This window comes from Felis catus, chromosome B3 (genome assembly GCF_018350175.1).
Source record: "Felis catus isolate Fca126 chromosome B3, F.catus_Fca126_mat1.0, whole genome shotgun sequence".
NCBI classification, from domain to species: domain Eukaryota; kingdom Metazoa; phylum Chordata; class Mammalia; order Carnivora; family Felidae; genus Felis; species Felis catus.
Window position 1 is genome coordinate 125,048,266 of NC_058373.1, and position 17,880 is coordinate 125,066,145.

Sequence of the window (17,880 nt, forward strand, 5' to 3'; positions counted from 1 at the left end):
CCTTTTAGAACAAAAGAAATCAAATACTTTCTTTTAAAATTTTAAGCAAAAGGAATAATAAATTTCAATGACACTGTAGATGGAGAAAAAGTTCTAACACTTCATGAGAGCTTTTTCCCTGGTAAGAAGCTCATAATAAAGTTTTAAATGCATATGTAAAAATTCTGTGGTTGCATAATACTTGTTCTCTTTGTCATGTAAAATTGAAAAATAACATTTGATGTTAAAGCAAAATCAGATGTTGGAAAAAAATGCATTTTATTACCACATATCACCACTGAATGCACTAGGAAAATATGCTAAAGTTAGTTATTCTGTGCATATATACCAACAGCAATCTTCTCCTGATCGCCTGATTAAGGCTGCTGATGCTAATGCTTTATATGAATTTTGATGAAATTTTAACATTTCTTAGCTTACCAAGTAAGAACATGACAAAAAACAAAGACCTAAAGTATGCAGTCAAAATAGTAGCAAGACATTTAAAAAAGAAGGAAGTATGCTGCACCAGCGTGGCTCAGTAGCATAAGTGGCCGACTTGGGCTCAGGTCGTGATCTCATGCTTTGTGAGGTTGAGCCCTGCATCAGGCTCTCCACTGTCAGTGCAGAGCCCGCTTCAGATCCTCTGTCTCCCTCTCTCTCTGCCCCTCCCTGGCTCACACTCGCTCTCTCTAAAATAAATAAACACTTAAAAAAAAAAAAAAGAGGGGAAGTGTGTATTAACGCCCTAAAACGGGCATGCAAGAATAATGCTGTGTTAGGCAAACAAGAAAGGCTTCCCCTTTGATTGCAGAAAAACCACATTTGAAACCTCTTCAATGCATAAGGCCCCATTTACCAAGTTCACTTGCACTGCTCACATAGTAATCTTTGGGCTACAAGTCACAGGGCCTTTTTTTTTTTTCCCACTGAAAATGTATTTTCATCTTTTCTTTTTTTACCTTCTGCAGTCTGGCCACAACACACACACACACATATATATACCCATAGGTTATTCATATTTTTTATCTGTTACATACATGTATAAGCATGTATGTGTGTATACACACACACCCCTTTACCCACAATTTACTTATAAATTATCTACTGTGTACCTGGCTCTATGCCTGATCTTGGAGATGGAAAAACAATCAAGATTTGATTCCTGTCCTCCAATAGAAAACATATTATAATACCTCCCACCTGTTTGGTTTGCTTAACACACGTGCCTTCAGTATCACTTGCTGATAGAACTGCCAGGTCTTTTCACGAGGGAGCCTCCTTTTGGGGGCCATCTGTCTCAAGTGACTCAACGCAGTCTCATTCTAAACTTCCAATCTGCATAGTTGTGCAATAATTTTTATTCCCAGTTCCCTGGCCCCTCACTGCCTAACACATTATTAGACTAACCACAGGCAGTCAATCAATACTTGCTGATTGGTTGATTGATTGGTTGAACCACTAATCAGCAATATCTGGGAACACAACAATAACAAAATAATGGCATCTACTAATTGACACTACTAATAGCTTATTAGATATCACTCTGCCAAGCACTTTATATACATTTTCACATTTAATTCTATAATAGAATTACTTTCACATCTAATTCTATCATCTTTTCAAAGATGATAAAACAGGCTTTGAGTTTTAAGCAACTTGCCCAAAGACATACAGCTAGAAAATGATTGACACTCAACGTTCTGCCTATAGCCACTAACAGTATTATCACCTCTCAGCCCTATTTATAGATGGCTTAACGCAACAAAAAAATATTTATTTATTTTGAGGCGGGGGTGCAGAGAGACAGAAAGAGAGAGGGGGTGGGGATGGAGAGAGAGAGAATCCCAAGCAAGCTCCACACTGTCAGTGCAGAGCCCAGTGGGGGACTCAAACTCACTGTGAGACCATGACCTGAGCTGAAAACAAGAATCAGACACTCAAAACAACTGAGCCACCCAGACGCCCTGACCCAACAAAATTTTGATTCATATGTAGGCATATCCTAAGGCATGAGTCAACATAAACAGCTAAGTCAACCAAAAGTATATAATCACACACACAAAAAGGATATTAAAGAAAAGCAAGCATATAAGGTATATATATATATATATTTATGTAGGTGTGTTTAAGACTATTGTATCTTTAAGATCATTCTCCAGTTTAGACTCAGGAGATACCTTGTCTCTGCATTAGTACCCAATGTCAAGACTCAACAATACAGTTTTAACAACTGAAAGGGATTTAGTTTTTCACAATCCAGTCATAAGCATTCAGTTGCAGACCTGTGTCTTATCTACATCCAACCCTCACCACCCAGCACAAGGCCTGCCACATACTGGATGCTCAATACATAGCAATGGAATACAGTCAATAATTCTTGAAACTCTGTCCTAAGGTAAATGCTCCATTTATCTGAATGCCTGAGAACATATATATCTAGAACATCATAAACAGAATCAGTTAAGAAATATTTAAGCAGAACAAGATAAACTTACATTCCAATATATGAAATTTGAACCACTATTTCTTAAATGTAAATAGGTAAATATAAACCATGTTAACACAGTCTTCTGACTAGAATTTTAATTACAGAAAAGTTGGAATGTTTTGCATTATCTCCACAGCAACTACACCCTAGCAAGAGATAACAGTAAATATGTGTGAACACTGGACACACTAAAACCAAAACATGACATAAGAACGAAATTGCAGCAGTTGTCAAGATTGTAGGCTTAAATTCAGCAACTTAATTTAGCACATTTAATCATAAACACCTAACTTCTATCTTATTTCCTTGATTTTAAGAATTACTAGAAAGGTAAAAAAAAAAAAAAAATGTGTGTGTGTGTGTACAAAATATAGGAATTTTGCAAAATACAAAAAAGAGGAAAAGATCAGTAAAGCATTAAGGAAGGTTTATGAAGCATTTTATGATATCCTACCCAGTGGTAGCACCTTCCTCACAGATGCTAGTAACCCTTATCAAGTACAGGATTCATTTGGCCCAGTTTATGCTGTCTTCTACTATCAGTATTTCAATGGTCATCTTTATTTACATTTGACTTCTATCACACTCAATTGCAAATCTTTTTTGGAAGCAGGTAGAAGAAAAATATTCTGTCTTCTATTTTTAGTTGACTTTTGCCACAAAAGTAGTGACTCTCTAAAAGTCCCTCATATTCTACCCAATTCCTGTGTACAGCAGATACTCAAAATAAATTCACACATCTACTGAAAGGAAAGTGGTAAGCCTGCTAGGGATGTTCCAAGGTTACCAACCTTCTTAAGATTCCATCTCTACAAGTGCAAAAATGAGCATGATAGTATCTATTTCACAAAATTACCATGAGCATTAAAAGTGCCTGTCATATAGCGTGCACTTAACTATTACAGGTTTTATTTTGAGCCTCAGTTTCCTCATAGGTTAAAAGGGATCAATAAAATCCAACCCAGAGTTGTGAGAACTGAATAAGGACACATATGTAAATAAACTGGCATAAATGCCTGACGTATAGCACGTCCTCAATAAACCAGAATTCCTTTCTTTGCTACCTTGCCTCTAAACTATTTTAAGACCCAGAAGAAACTTAAACATCTAATGTAGTAGAATGTTAACAGTCGGTTCAAAGAATAAAAATCCATCATTTTAATCAACTAACATTTTATTCTGGCACCAATACAATTTACCTATGAAAGACTACAATTAGCATTTATTAATACATAAAACGTACCCTAAGAAGAAATCCTAGAAGAAATTTGAATTCGTCTTTAAAATGAGCATTCATTCATATGTTTACCTTTTCTTCTAGCTGGTCCTTCAAACTCTGATATTTTAGCTTCAGTTTTTTGTTCTCCTGTTCATTCTGGCTTAATTCCTCTGTCAGCCTGTCACACTGTGATTTCAACTTCTCTAGCTGACAACGATGGACTTTAGCCGTATTCTTATCTTCTATGCTTTCTGCCTGAGAAAAAGAGAAGAAAAGAGAAAGTCCACTGGCCACAGGCAAATTGTACACCAAAAAAGTACACATTTGATCAGTGGGCAAAAACTTCAAGATTTTGCTCTACGCAGCTGTACAGAAACATACACACAAAGGAAATGCCCTTTGCATTTATTCAATCACTCCTCAGCGCTCGCAGAGCACTTCCTCAGTGAAAGGTACCACACTAGGTGCGGAGATAACGAATACGAAGAGTAGAGGCATCAGACGCAGCTATCTGTTCCACAACAATGAATGAGGAGTGTTAATAAAGGCAGAAGCAGATACTGTGACAGCCCAGGGAGGGGACACCAACTCTGCTGAGAGCTTATGACAGAAGTATCCCAAAAAGGAATTACTAAGACACAGTACTGACTGATCAGTTTCTTCAACTACGATCCTGGGTTTTGTGAAAGAATTATGTATTTTCAGCACCACAAAATTACCGAACCACCCTTGAGGCTAAAAGGATTATGAATCATGGCAGCCAAGCAACTACAAAAAAATTTAACGTGAAAAGGAGTTTGCCAGTGATTGTTTCAGTACCAACAGCATAAGAAAGTACCTGGTATTTGCTCTTTTTTTTTTTTTTTTTTTTTTTTTTTGGAATAAGCCAGAATCAAGTTTCAGAAAAAGTGAGAAATAATCTATTCCATGTATGGGATTCAATAAAGATTTGCCAGGCATGTGAAACTTAAGATACCATTTTAAGTGCTATTTTAAATAAACATTTAACATTTTAAATGAATTTAAAAATAACAACAACGTACACACTTGCTATACGTCAGGCACTGCACTACTCTCAGACCTCTCTGCATAGTTTTCCCTCATTTGGTCCTCACAGGAACCCGACCAGGGAGGTACTACTTTTACTGCCTCCTTTTTTGAAGCTGATGCCCAGAGACACTCATAACTTGACCCAGGATATTTAATGAGTAACTGCAGAGCCAGGATGTGAACCCAAGAGTTCTCTCTAATGTCCATGCTTTCAACTACTCTGCTGCACTGCCTTTAAAAAGGTAAATTTGTCATTTTTAAAAAACCAGCTGCATACACTTGTCAGTGTTAACTGGTCATACCTACCAGTTACCAACAGGCTGTAAGCAACTACCTGTGATCTGCTTAAAATATATTAACTCCTAAAATATATGTTTCTTTTCTTTTTACAAGTGTATTATACACGTGTAATCAGGGATGTAAGAATTAGTTCATTGGAATCAATTTCCTGAAAGGAAGTTTTGTCAGCTTTCGACAAAATCTATATTATATTCACCTCACAAAATGCACCTAAGACTAGATGCCATTTTAAATTAACAAAAGAATTGATTTTTAATGAGGAATCCTGTTTTCACAACCCCAAAATAAAACTACAAAATAAAGTTTCTCATCAGGAAAATTGCTCAATTATGATTTTAAGTTTCAAGAGAACGCTCTGCCTTTTCTTTATGATCAGTGAAACTCTTAGGTATACAAGGTTCCCCCTAAAGCCAACGGCAAGCTGGAGCTGGCTCAGGGAGCCTTAAGAACCAGCTGTGCCCATGTCTTCGCGACACTGTCCCTCTTCGGTGATATCTTCTTTCATAGTCTGAAATCAAATGATGTATTTATATAACACTAAACCCGACAAAGCCTGTAAATCAGTGTTTCCCCCTGTACTCCCTGAGAGCCTATTTTGAAATATTTACCAGCACACTAATGCCTAAATTTGACTAAGAACTTACTTCTTGTTGCGGTTTTATTATTACATTTACACTTCACTCTAAGGTTTACAAAGTGATATCACAAAAACCCTGTGATAAAGACATTACTAGTCCCATTTTATCGATGAGGTGCAAAAAGGTTAAGTAACTTGACTGAGGTCAAAAAGCCAGCACGTAGCAAAAGAGTTCAAATCCTTGGTCTTTTGATTCCATAAAAAGGCTCTACCAAAATTTTTGGTGAAATCATGATGAGGTGATAACCCAATATCCTTCAAATATTAATAGTAGCTAGAGTATTTCATTAAAATATTTTACATTTAAATTTAAAAAAAGCGTAAGGGTAGTTCTAGATGGGGAAAATATATATTGTGAGAAAAAATATGGGTAACGTATAGGCATTTGTTAGACTCAGAAAACTAATAAAGGTGAAGCCAAAAGACAAAGAAACATAACATTTATAGAGCTACTTGTCCAAAGTCCTCCTGTACGTAATTCAGTATACTAAATCACCTATGATGACCATTATTAACTCCTTTTAATTAACATAAATAAGTAAAAAGTATAGAATTATGTAAATGAAATAGCAGGAGGCAAGGGTTGTTCCTGATAGGCAACTCATTAACTTTAAAATGAAAGTGCTGGGGGGCGCCTAGGGGGCTCAGTTTGTTAAGTGCAGGACTCTTGATTTGGGCTCAGGTCATGATCTCATGGTTCCTGGCATCTAGCCCTGTGTGGGGCTCTGTGCTAACAGCCCAGAGCCTGCTTGGGATTTTCTTTCTTTCTCTCTTTCTCTCACTCTCAAAATAAGTAAACATTAAAAAAATAATAATAAAATAATAATAAAATAAAATAAAATAAAATAAAATAAAATAAAATAAAATAAAATAAAATAAAATAAAATAAAATAAAACAAAATAAAAATAAAAAGCGCTGGGCTTTCACAATCTCTGGTTCTCTTTTTAAGCTCTTATGCTGCTTTTGTACTACATTAAAGAGTGGTTATAACACCCCTCCTATATCTGTTTTTCAAATTTAAAAAATGCCTAAAATTTTCAGAATATCTACAGCGTATTTCTAAATTATATATTATTTACATAAAGGTAATTTCTTACAGTTTTACTGTCATCTCACCACACATGAACACAAAGCACTTCCTAAAGAAAGGATGGGGAAAACCACCCAGTCTCCTGTTGAATACTATGCACTCTGTTTTGATCCAACCCCCTCACAATTCCTCAGCGACCTTCTCCACCAATCTCTGACAAATGGAATGATATGTTTTTAGTTCTTCTTTTTAACCTGTCCGCCATATTGGACACTCTTGACTATACCTTTCCTGAAATGCCCTGCCTAGGTTCCTTTTTTTTTTTTTTTTTTTTTTAAGACACATTTATTCAGCATCATGATCAGACTATTACATTTAGCAATCAACAGCATGGGTGCAAAAAACCATCTATATTAAAACCCTTTGTTTGAATGCTTTACACTTTCCATAGAACAGAAACTAAAATAACCTGTTACACAATTAGGTTTCCAAGATACCATTCTCTTCTGGTTCCCTCCTGTCTCTCATATAATCCTTTATTCTTATTTGCTAGAACCTCTTTCTTAGTACTTCCCTTACAGATTGGTGTTCTAGAATTTAATTCTCTTTTCTCCCTACACGATCTCATCCAAATCCCAAGATTTCAACTACCACCAATGGGTTACTGGATCCCTAATATTTAACTTTAATCCCAATTTCCTCCTTAATGTCTAACCCATTATGCACTGAAAACTGTTCTACCTAGACTTTCATGGTTAGGCTTCAGGTCCTTTCCACCTAAACTCAACATGCTAAAAAACTGGATTTGTCACTGTTCTCTCCAAATCTGTTCTGTGTTATCTACCCTGACAAACAGCTTCATTATCCACCTACTCACCCAAGTCTATACCTAGTCATCATCAATTCTAAACCTTTTCCAGTATAGCAGTGTAGTTGAGAACATAGGCACTTGACTACCTAGGTTCAAACCCGGTCGCCACTACTTTCCAGATGTAACACGTTGAGCTATTAACTTCCTGTTTTAATTTCCTCATTAGAGAAAAAAATACCAAACAATCTGCAGGGACGACATGAGTATTAAATGGTTAACCCATGTAAGTTTCTTACAATGACTAGCACAAACTGAGTAGTAAAAAAAAAAAAAAAAAAAAAAAGTCTGCTGGTATTATTATTATTGTCAAGAGCCAATCAATCAACATACGACACATATTTTATTTTCTTTAAGATTAGCTCTTCTCCATAACTCTGATTCTACTTTTATGTCCTCATCAACTCTGACAGACTATTATGCCATACTTCATCAATATTAAGACATATTTTCTCACATTTTACCATCTCTGTCTTGGGATGTTGTCTTGCAGCTGATAGTATATTATGTATTTTTTTTTCTTAGTAGATATAATGATGCATCTGACAACTGATGGTGTCTTAGGTTCAATGAAATGTAGTAAAGCCCTCTTACCTATTCTTCCAGCCTCCATTCTGCTCTGCTCACCCCAATTAATAACCCCAAATCCACTACTGCCAGTAGGCTATATGGAACTGGGGAAGAATTCATAAAATAGCTGAAAGCATTCGACAAATGTCAGATAGTTCAATATAATTTCATCTTTCGTCATAAGCATTATTATGGTAGTTCTATTTCAAGGAATTTTGAAAACCTTGTAATTAACCTTGAAGACTTATCTGTTTATTTACCTATTCAACAGATATCTACAATGTCCCAGGAACTGTTCTAGGCACTGAAGATATAGCTGTAAACAAAATAGACTCAAATCTCAGTCCTCATGGACTTTTCATTCTAATAAAGGGAGAATAAAAAATCAATAATATGGAATCTATATCATAAGTACTATGGAGAAAAACTAAAGCAGGAAGGAGGGATAGATTTATCACACTCCTGATAATCATGTTATGAAATAACTCCCCTGCGTGGGGATAATGCTGATACCATTAGACCCTAGAAACATTTCCCCAAATGCCAGATCTCAATTAAGCATTTATCCAGGCAACTTTGGTTTGGAAAAGAAGGGGTAAATCTCAAAAGCCTTGGGTTTACACAGCTCATAAGTGGATCCACTTCAGTTACCATGCTAATAAGGACTGTGGTTATAGCTTCTATGGCCTTGACAAGTCTTTGCCTTTTATATTTTGGGGAGGTCACAAATGTTGAATGAGGGCACATTTCAGGTCCACGACTTACTGCCACCTCTGCCTTTCCTGAACTCCCAAAATAGCTAAACGTTCTTTTTAAAGGGTTTCAGTGCTCTGAAATAGGTGCTCCCAGGTGGCTGCTATAACTCATTTCAACCCGGCCGAACAGGCAAGAATAAGCCTCTTTACTGTTAGTTTTATCTTCCCTTCAGTGCTTAGGAATACAAAATGATCTCTAAAAGTTTACGCTTTATTAACTTCATGAGCCACCAGAAAAATTCCTTCAGTAGCATCAGGATAATTCAGCACAGGTACCTTCAGTGTCCTAATATGATTCTCAGCCTCACTCTTTTCCTTCTTGAAGTGCTTCATCAGCTCCTGGATGTTCTGCTCGTGTTTAGTTTTCACACTCTGCAATGACGATGTGAGATCTTCCAGCTCCCTCTGGTGAACGTCTCGTTCTAGCTTTAACTGTGTAACGATTGTAGCTGTTTCTTCATCTCTAGATTTCGCCTGTGTCTTGAGGTCAGCAAGGGTCTTAAGCACCTCTTTCCTGGCTTTCTGTTCCTCAGCCAGTTTATTAGCAAGATCGGCCCGGATGGCACTCAAGTCCTTGACAGCCTCTTGCATCTCAAGAAGTTGAGCTTTGTCCTTGGCCTGGCCCTTTTTTAGCTCTGCAATTTCTTCTTCCAGGTGAGCTTTCTCAACTTTCACCTGGCTTTGAATCTTACTCTGCTTCTTCAATTCACTTTCCAGCCTATGGATAGTGTCCAGGGAATCCTTGACTTCTAGTTCAAGGTCAGCTTGATGAGCCTTAATATCACTTAGTTTCTGCTCCTTACAGTGAAGTTCCTCCTCTTGAAGGGCATGCTTGGTTAAGACGTCATTCAATTCCTTTCGAAGATTCTCTATCTGTTGCAACGCTGCATAAAGCTGGCTTTTCAATTCATCCTTTTCTTTTAGAATCTATCAGGTAAAAAAAAAAAAAAATTCACTGTAAAGGTCATCATAGGGACTGTCAGAAAATAAAGTTTAACACACACGGAGAAGAAAAATTCATAAAATAAAATTTTGTATTTTTCCATTTTTTTAATGAAAAATAATTTTCAGGCTAGAAAAATACAATTACCCTGAAGTAGTGCCACATTGAGATATATGTTTCAGATTTTCATCACCAACACAGGTCAGTCCTTGATTATAAGTATTTAAATGTAGGATAAGATTCAGCAAAAGAATGGGGGGGGGGGAAGACTCCTATTATAATTTACCAGAGGTTGAAATAATATAATGTTAATTAAAATAACAATTCTTTGCATTTTAATTGCACAGTTTTTTTTTTCAATAGCACACTTTTAAAAAGGAGAAACCTCAAAAAACATATGGAAGATAATATACGGAAGATATATGAAGATACAATCTAAGAAAGACATCAACCGTCATTAATAAAGAAAGTTAGTAGTGACAAGAAATACACCAGTATGTAACTGGGAGTCTTGAAGTCCCAAAAAGACAGAAATAAGATTAAGATTGAGAATAGGATTAGGAGAGGTTGGGAAGGGACTCAAGAGAAAAGTCAAGGGACTGGATGTCCATCACCCTGCGCTAGCCTCTCTGCCAGGTTAGGGTTGACAATGCAGGATGGAGGCCAAGAACTAACCCTCTCATCCTCACCAGCCACCAATGCAGTGAAAAAGCCAGCGGCTAAGGAAGCTGAAATCATTTCTCCCCATCAACCCCCAACACTGGCACCGAGAACAATCTCTGTCCCTGCTTATGGGCACATGTCACGGCTTGATGACAGAAAAAAGAAAATTAAGATTCTCATTTCAGAATTAGAAATAATGACTAAAGACACAAATACTTACAAGGAAGTTTTATACTTTATGTTTTATACTTCAGTATGAAACAATTCATGATAAACTGCAATAAGGCAATCACTCCAAAAAAATAGTTTCCTCAAATCCTTGTCAGTTTTAGCAAAAGAGAAACAGAATGAAGCTAGCATGAGAAATAATGAAAGGAGGTGGTTATGCAATTGGGCTGTGACCAGAAAGAACTGAATATGATTCTCAGTCCAGCCATAAGTCATTCTTGGGCCTTAAGGAAATTATTTATCTTTATAAAGATAACAATAACACCTATATCATAGGGTTGGGATGAAGACTAGTAGAAAAGAGTTTGGTTAGACAGAAGATTCAAGTTCAAGGAGAAGCCAGGATCTCAAGGAGGTATTTGTTCAAGACAGTGATCAACTCTGTGAAGAAGAGGTATAATTGAAAAAGCAAGGTCCCTGGATTGAAAAGACTCAGGTCCACAGAGGAAAGGATTCACCTTGAAAGGCAGGAAAAATGGCTAGAACTATAGGGTCTAAGGGTAGGTGTATTATTTTTCTATTGCAGTGTAACAAATTCCAACAAACTCCGTAGCTTAAAACAATACCCATTTATTATCTCTCTGTTTCCATAGATCCTAAGGCCAGGAGAGGTATTGTGCCCAGGGTTTCCTAAGGCTAAAATCAAGGTGTTAGCTGGCCTGGGCTCTTACTTGGAGGCTTTGGGGGGAGACTCCACTTTCAGGTTCATCCATGTTGTTGGAATAATTTAGTTCCATGCTCTCACCACTCTGGTCCCAGTTTGCTGGCTAGCTTTGGGCCAGGGGTTGCTATGAGCTTCTAAGGCCACCCACACTCCTTGGCTCATGGACTCCTCAGACTGCAGCCAGTGACACCACAATGAATATTTCTCTTGTTTCAAAGCCTTGGACTTCCCCTTCTCTCAACAGCCAGAAAAATTTCTATGCTCTTAAGGACTCTTGTGATTAGATTAGGCCCATCTGGATAATCTTCTTATCTTTAGGTCAACTGTGCCATATAACATAATCATGAGAGTGATAGCTCATCATGTTCACAGTGTCCAAAAATTAGGGTAACTCATTTCTGGGAGGTCACTCTGCTTACCATACTAGAGAAGACAGAAATGGACAAGTCTTGGCTATAAGGACAGGCAGGATGGTCCTGAGAACAAGGAGACGTGGCTTCAAGACAGTGATTAATGTGTGGAACACATAACAGACGCCCCTGGCCAGAAGTTAAGAGACTTCCATGCAGCTCTGACAATGAAAATTATATTTTCAAGACGAAGCTTTAGCAGGTAAAACATCTTGGAACACAAAAGACTATAATGTCTTCCTGAAGTTGGTTTAAACAGCAAAGGTATTTACTTTTCTCACATAACAGGAACACCACAGATGGAACAGTTCAAGAAGAGCCCTTCAAAACTCAGGCTCTGCCTCTCTACAGTTCTCCAGGTTTTGCCCTCTGCTTCAGTGTTCCAAGCAGCACATCACATGACAACGGGTGGCAGCCTTAGAGTGGACAGTCACAGACTATATTGGTCAAATTTTTAATTTCTTTGCCAATATAGTTACTAAAAACTAAGTAAGTTCTATTTTCTTTTTGTTAATTGCTTGGCTGGTAGCCACAGCCCAAGTTTTTGTCTAGACATGGTCTCTGAGTCTGAAAATGACCGTGTCTCAACTGCTACCTCAATATCCTGGACATTCCCAGGGGCCCTCAGTTGAATAAGCTTTATCTTGAGGGAATTCAAAACAATGGACTTGGATCCCCTTTGTCAGGCCAGGAATGCTTAAGGAGAAGCACTTGAAAGGGGCCTGAGAAATCAGGCTTGTTTTTTTATCCCATTTTTATTTCTAAGTTTCCTACCTCCCTCTCTTGCTTGGGCTAACTTCAGCATGCATAGATCATTTGGCTATTCCAATGCTAAAAAAACTCCAAGTTACAGGCTTTGTATATTTGGATTATAAATTGCGGATTTTCAATCTCTCTACCCCCAAAACATCTTGCTCTCTGCTTTTATTATTTATTTTTCTCTGCTTATATAGACAGGCAGGCTTCAACCTACACTTGTCTTTCTCTTGTGTGCCTCTTCTGAAGGCTGCAGTACGTTCACAACACACGCCAACGTCCTCAAGTTTTCATTCTGGTCATTTAATACCCCACTCTGAGGCACATCACTAACCCAACATATGATTTCCAATGGTTCAACTAACTACTTCCAATAGCACAGTTTGCCAACTTTCCATTTAGAAAGGTAGGCTCCTCCGGTCCCCACTTTATTCCCCACTTAGTCAATCCTACATTTCAGCCTCTTTTACTTAAAGCTCCTGGCTCCCAGAATTGATGTCTCATATCAGCTTGACTATCTTCAGCTGACGGTACAGAAACACTCCAGTTCAGGTTGACTTAAACTACAAGGTAATTTAATATCATTCCATGCAGAACTGCTCTAGACACGGTGTCAAAGTTCAGGTCCACCTCTCTGAATTTCTCTTGGCAATACCTTCCTGTGTGTGAGACTTCATTCTCAGGACCATTGCAAGACAGCCAGCTTCAGCCACTGCAGGTATCACAGCCAAATACAACAAAACCAGAGAAGGAGAAAATCTCTCTTAGGTATCTTCTTCAGGAGTGAGTAAATGTTTACTGGAAGCTCCCCCAACAGATTTCATAACTCATTCTTCATTGATCGGAACAGGGCTGTGTGCTTGGTAACTGGCCTACATTACTTTTTGAACGAAACGGACTGGGGCAGGGGGAGATGGGGATAATCAAGACCACTATAGGAGCCAACTGATATTTCTATGTAAATTGTGCTGGTACTATTCAGGAGTGAAAATGGAAAAAGTAAAGAGTTGGTTTGATTCCAGATTGACGATCAGTAAGACACGTGAGGTGGAAGAAGAAACTGAAGATGATGATGAGCATGTCATCAGAGTAGCTTTTCACGAAGTCCAGTTGACAGGAAAAAATAGATTCCAGGAAATGGCTGGTCAACCAGAGGAATGTGGAAAATCAAAATCAGATGTTAATGGTTAAAAAAGGAAAAGGGAATAAAAGAAATGTGTAAGATCAGAGATTGAAATTTTGGAACTGAAGATATGAACATAGAGAATTACAGATGAGGATAAATTTTACCCACAGAAATTAGCTGCTGAGCAACTTGAAGGTCACTGTAAAATGGGAAATTAGTGAAGCTTAAGGACACAGAGTTCAATGGGTTGCCAACTTGAACTTCGGAATCATCAAAGATGATAAGACTTGCATGTAATGAAACAGGTTGAGGGGAAGCCAGGTGTAAAAATCTTTGAGAAATGTGGAGGCGTAATGGAAAATAAGCAGCAGTCAGGATCAATGAGAAGAGAATGTTCTAACCAAACAAACCCTGCTTCCAAAGACGAAAAGCTATAAGAGAAGATTGTGAAAGGACTGAAAATGGCTGTGTGAAGCCAGAAGAATGATACTGTCTAAAACCTTAATACGAACAGGAACCAACTCCTCAAAAGCCTGACCACAAAGTTGTCCATGCAAGTTGTGTCTGTTTATTTGTTTGAATTAACTAAAAGGTAGACAGAAATTTTTGAAAGAAAAAAAAGTTATTTTTCTGCATTTGAGGGTACATGCAGACAGACTGCTGGATTATTCTAATATATCAGTACATGAGCCTTTCTAAAATTGCATGTGATAGAACTGGTACATATTTAAAATGTACTTTATCACTGATCCTTCTTACTTTTCAACCTTTAAATTAAAAAACTCAGCTTTTAAAAGACAGTATATATTACATACACTCTTTTTCTCCTCAGCATGAAGGCAATACACAAAAGGAAAAGATGGCAATTTAAGATTCTTGAAGTCAAATATTATCAAGTAAAAAGCTCAATATTCAGGGCCAAACCAATTATTCTGCCAACTCAGCAAGAAAAACAAACAACCTAAAAAGTGATATAAATTTGGAAATATTCAGAAAAGCATACATTATGATCAGAATCCAAGTTCAACATTTTTCCTTTATCATTTTCAAAGCACATACAAGAACCAATAACTTCAAACAACACTTCAAAAAAGATAATGACAAAATGCATAAAAAATAAAAAATATAAAGACACAAGAATCAAACTAATGATTAGTTTATTTGTATCTACAGAATTTTAGGTCTTCCAATATGTGTTCATCTACATATTCTTAGAGAACATCACGATTCCCTAATGTCAATATCCATGCCATTTTCTTTCAAGGAAAGTATACAATCTGATCTCCCTGGTTTTTTTCTGCAATGCTTTGCTTTTTGTTTGGTATTTCATATCATTCAATAATGAAGTAGTTCTATAATAGAATATGTATCTGATAATCTTACCAAAATTCCAAAAATGTAAAAAAGAAAAAAAGAAATCAGTGCAATTTTTAGGAGAATAAAACCCTTTAGCCTTCTACTACATTTTAAAGTGGCAAATCTTAAAACAGAAAATAAATTATGCTGGAAAAAGAGAGAAGTAGACACAGAAGTATTTAGAAAACACAAAAAAACTGCATCATTTAAGCATGGAAAATGGCTCAACAAAGTTACTTAATAAGCAATTAATTTATTCTGTAAAACATAATGTGTTTTATTTGTAAATCAGTATTATTTTTATTTTAATACATACTTCCAAATATACCCTGGAGTCACTTTTTGAAAATAATTAATCCAAAAAAGAAAACAAAACAAAACAAAAAAGGAATAGGCTGTATAACTAATGCCTTAGGGTGGCTTTGTGATTTTATTAAGTATTAAATACTCCTTAGGGGTATTATTCACTAAGACATAAAAATATACATGCTTTTTTTCTGAAATTATTTACAGTGTATTTCCACATCATGGATTTACCGGACACTTGAATTTGCAGTGAAATATGTTACCCTTTCTTCTTTGATTAACCATTGCTCTAACTCCAACATGCTGCATTAATTTTTAAGGCTTTTAAAGTGAAAATTACAAAACCTGCTGTGATAATTGTGATACTACCCTAACTGTGGCAATCACTTTAAAACTACTTCTTTGCTTATCATTAGCAATGCTAAGTGATAAAAATAATTATATCAGAAGCATTCTGGGAAATAACTGTTTAACAATTGTGAATATTCTAAAAAATTCCATCTAGAAAACTCTGCATTGTGGATTAGGATACCGTCTGATGACATGGACTCTTCTAAATTTCCTCTAATTAAGTAAAATCCCCAGGCACTTCTCAATCAGTCTACCCCTCTCACCCCCCCCCCCTTCTTTCTAGCTGCCTCCCCTACAGTCATGCTCACTGAACCAGTTACCAGACCAGACTGACAACAGAATAATCAAGGTAGAGCAATTTCCTGGGATCAAATCAGTTCAGATTCAAGTCTGAAAGCTTTAGAACTGCTTTACCTCAGGGCAACCAGTCACCCAGTATGTGTCAGATGGGTTAAATTGAAAAGCCCTCCACAGTGAGCCCAAGGTGATCACTTCCTCCATCTTATATCTGAGACATTTGTATCTAAATGGTAAAGCATCTTCTCCATGCCAGCTCATCTGAAATAAGCATCTGTCACTCTTAAGGGCTGACAATTGATTTTATAAATATAATTGCCCCACAGTTTGTTTTCTTTTGAAACAAAGTCAACTTATCCAAATGATTATTCTTCTGGAATGTTCAGAATTCTTGACAAGTGACAAATGACAAAGGAGAAATGATAAACCAAGAATACACATGGATAAAAGTCAATCCTGACTTTCCTGATCATATTATAAACATCTTGGTTTAATTCAACCCAAATATAGAGTTGAGAATCAGCATAGGAGCATAAAATCCATTTAAACTAACTGATTATACAAGAGAAAAGATGATGTGAAATGCACACATAGATCAGGGAAATGCTTTTTGTTGCTATCAAAAAGGCACAAAAGCCGAGTTTTAAAGAGGCTTGCGGCCTGATAACACTACTCAGTGAGACTGTGAACATCACTCATTTAATGAAACCCATTGTAGTTACTGCCAAAAAAATAGTCCAGTAGTAACTACCACATCTTTAAATGTCTCTTTCCAACTAATACTTAAATTGAAATACATAACAAGATGAGATTCTAAAATTCATACACTGGGGGAAAAAGTCAAGTGATGTTATGGAAGATTTCACTACTCTTTTTCCATTTGAATATTAAAGAACAATTTCAACTTAGGGAACTGAAAGCTAAACTGGGAGATGGGGGAGGAGGTGGATCTCTTTTAAGGGCCAAACTCTAAAACTCTACAGAATGTTAAACTATGAAAAAGGTTTTAAGAAGTTAAAAAAAAACTAAGTTACTTTTTACCTTGAAATAGCCAAGACATAAAGACTCTCTATCAAGGACATCTTGATAGACTATATGAACAGCATGGCATTCAAGTGTTTGTTCAAAGGATGGATGAATGAATGGTTGGTCACAGCAAAAATCACCCATTAGGAATTTGGCTTTTATACCTGATTATTCTTGTCTGTCAGTTGCTCAAGAGTTTCAGACTGCTTCTCCAGTGCTCGCTCTATTTTCTTATGCTTAAGCTTCCACTGTCTAATGGACTCCTGAGCTTTCGTCTTCAGCTCTTCTCTCCTCTTCTCCGCTGCCTGTCTCAGGGCCTCTGACTGCTGGAACTCGAGAAGGTACTGCTCGGCCTGTTTGGTGGCATCCTCAGCATGGTGAGTCAGCTCTGAGATCTGAAGGTCAGCGCGCTTATGTTTGGCATCACAAGTCTCAAAGTGATTCTGGATCTCCTTAAGTTGATCCAACATCTGTAGTTGCTGCTTTTCCCTGTTCTCCAATTCACGTGTTAAATTCTGGGAATAAAGCATGTGAAATATTAGGAACATGTTCTTGTCAAAATTGGATGCATAACATATCATCAAACAAGAATCTCTAATGTCACTGAAGTGGGAATCATCTGTATTAAATTTCATTAGTAATCAGTCTAGAAAATATGAGTCCCCTTCTGTGTATTTTATAAGAACATTAGTTGGGAATAATTTTTTATAGGAATAGTTTCCTTTTTTACACTATTTCATTATCCAAAAAGGGAAGATATGTATTTTCCAATTGACTGTCACTGAAATAGAAGGCCTTGTTGATGAGAAAAACAATGTGCATTACTTTTGTAAACTCTCTTGCTTTGTCCAACT

The 17,880-nt window shown here is 36.8% G+C and overlaps 1 protein-coding gene across 16 annotated transcripts in view; it reads right to left on the reverse strand.

Annotated features, from left to right (window-relative positions):
• The window catches only part of CEP128 (centrosomal protein 128), a 401,019-nt gene that overhangs the window by 257,699 nt on the left and 125,440 nt on the right, over window positions 1-17,880 (reverse strand). For all 16 annotated transcript variants that reach the window (XM_045060329.1, XM_045060322.1, XM_019833420.3 and 13 more), the window contains 3 exons: window positions 17,191-17,541; window positions 9,177-9,827; window positions 3,780-3,944 (listed from right to left, as the gene is read on the reverse strand). In XM_045060329.1, the coding sequence (XP_044916264.1) occupies window positions 3,780-3,944; window positions 9,177-9,827; window positions 17,191-17,541 (1,167 nt within the window). The remainder of the gene's footprint in view (window positions 1-3,779; window positions 3,945-9,176; window positions 9,828-17,190; window positions 17,542-17,880) is intronic.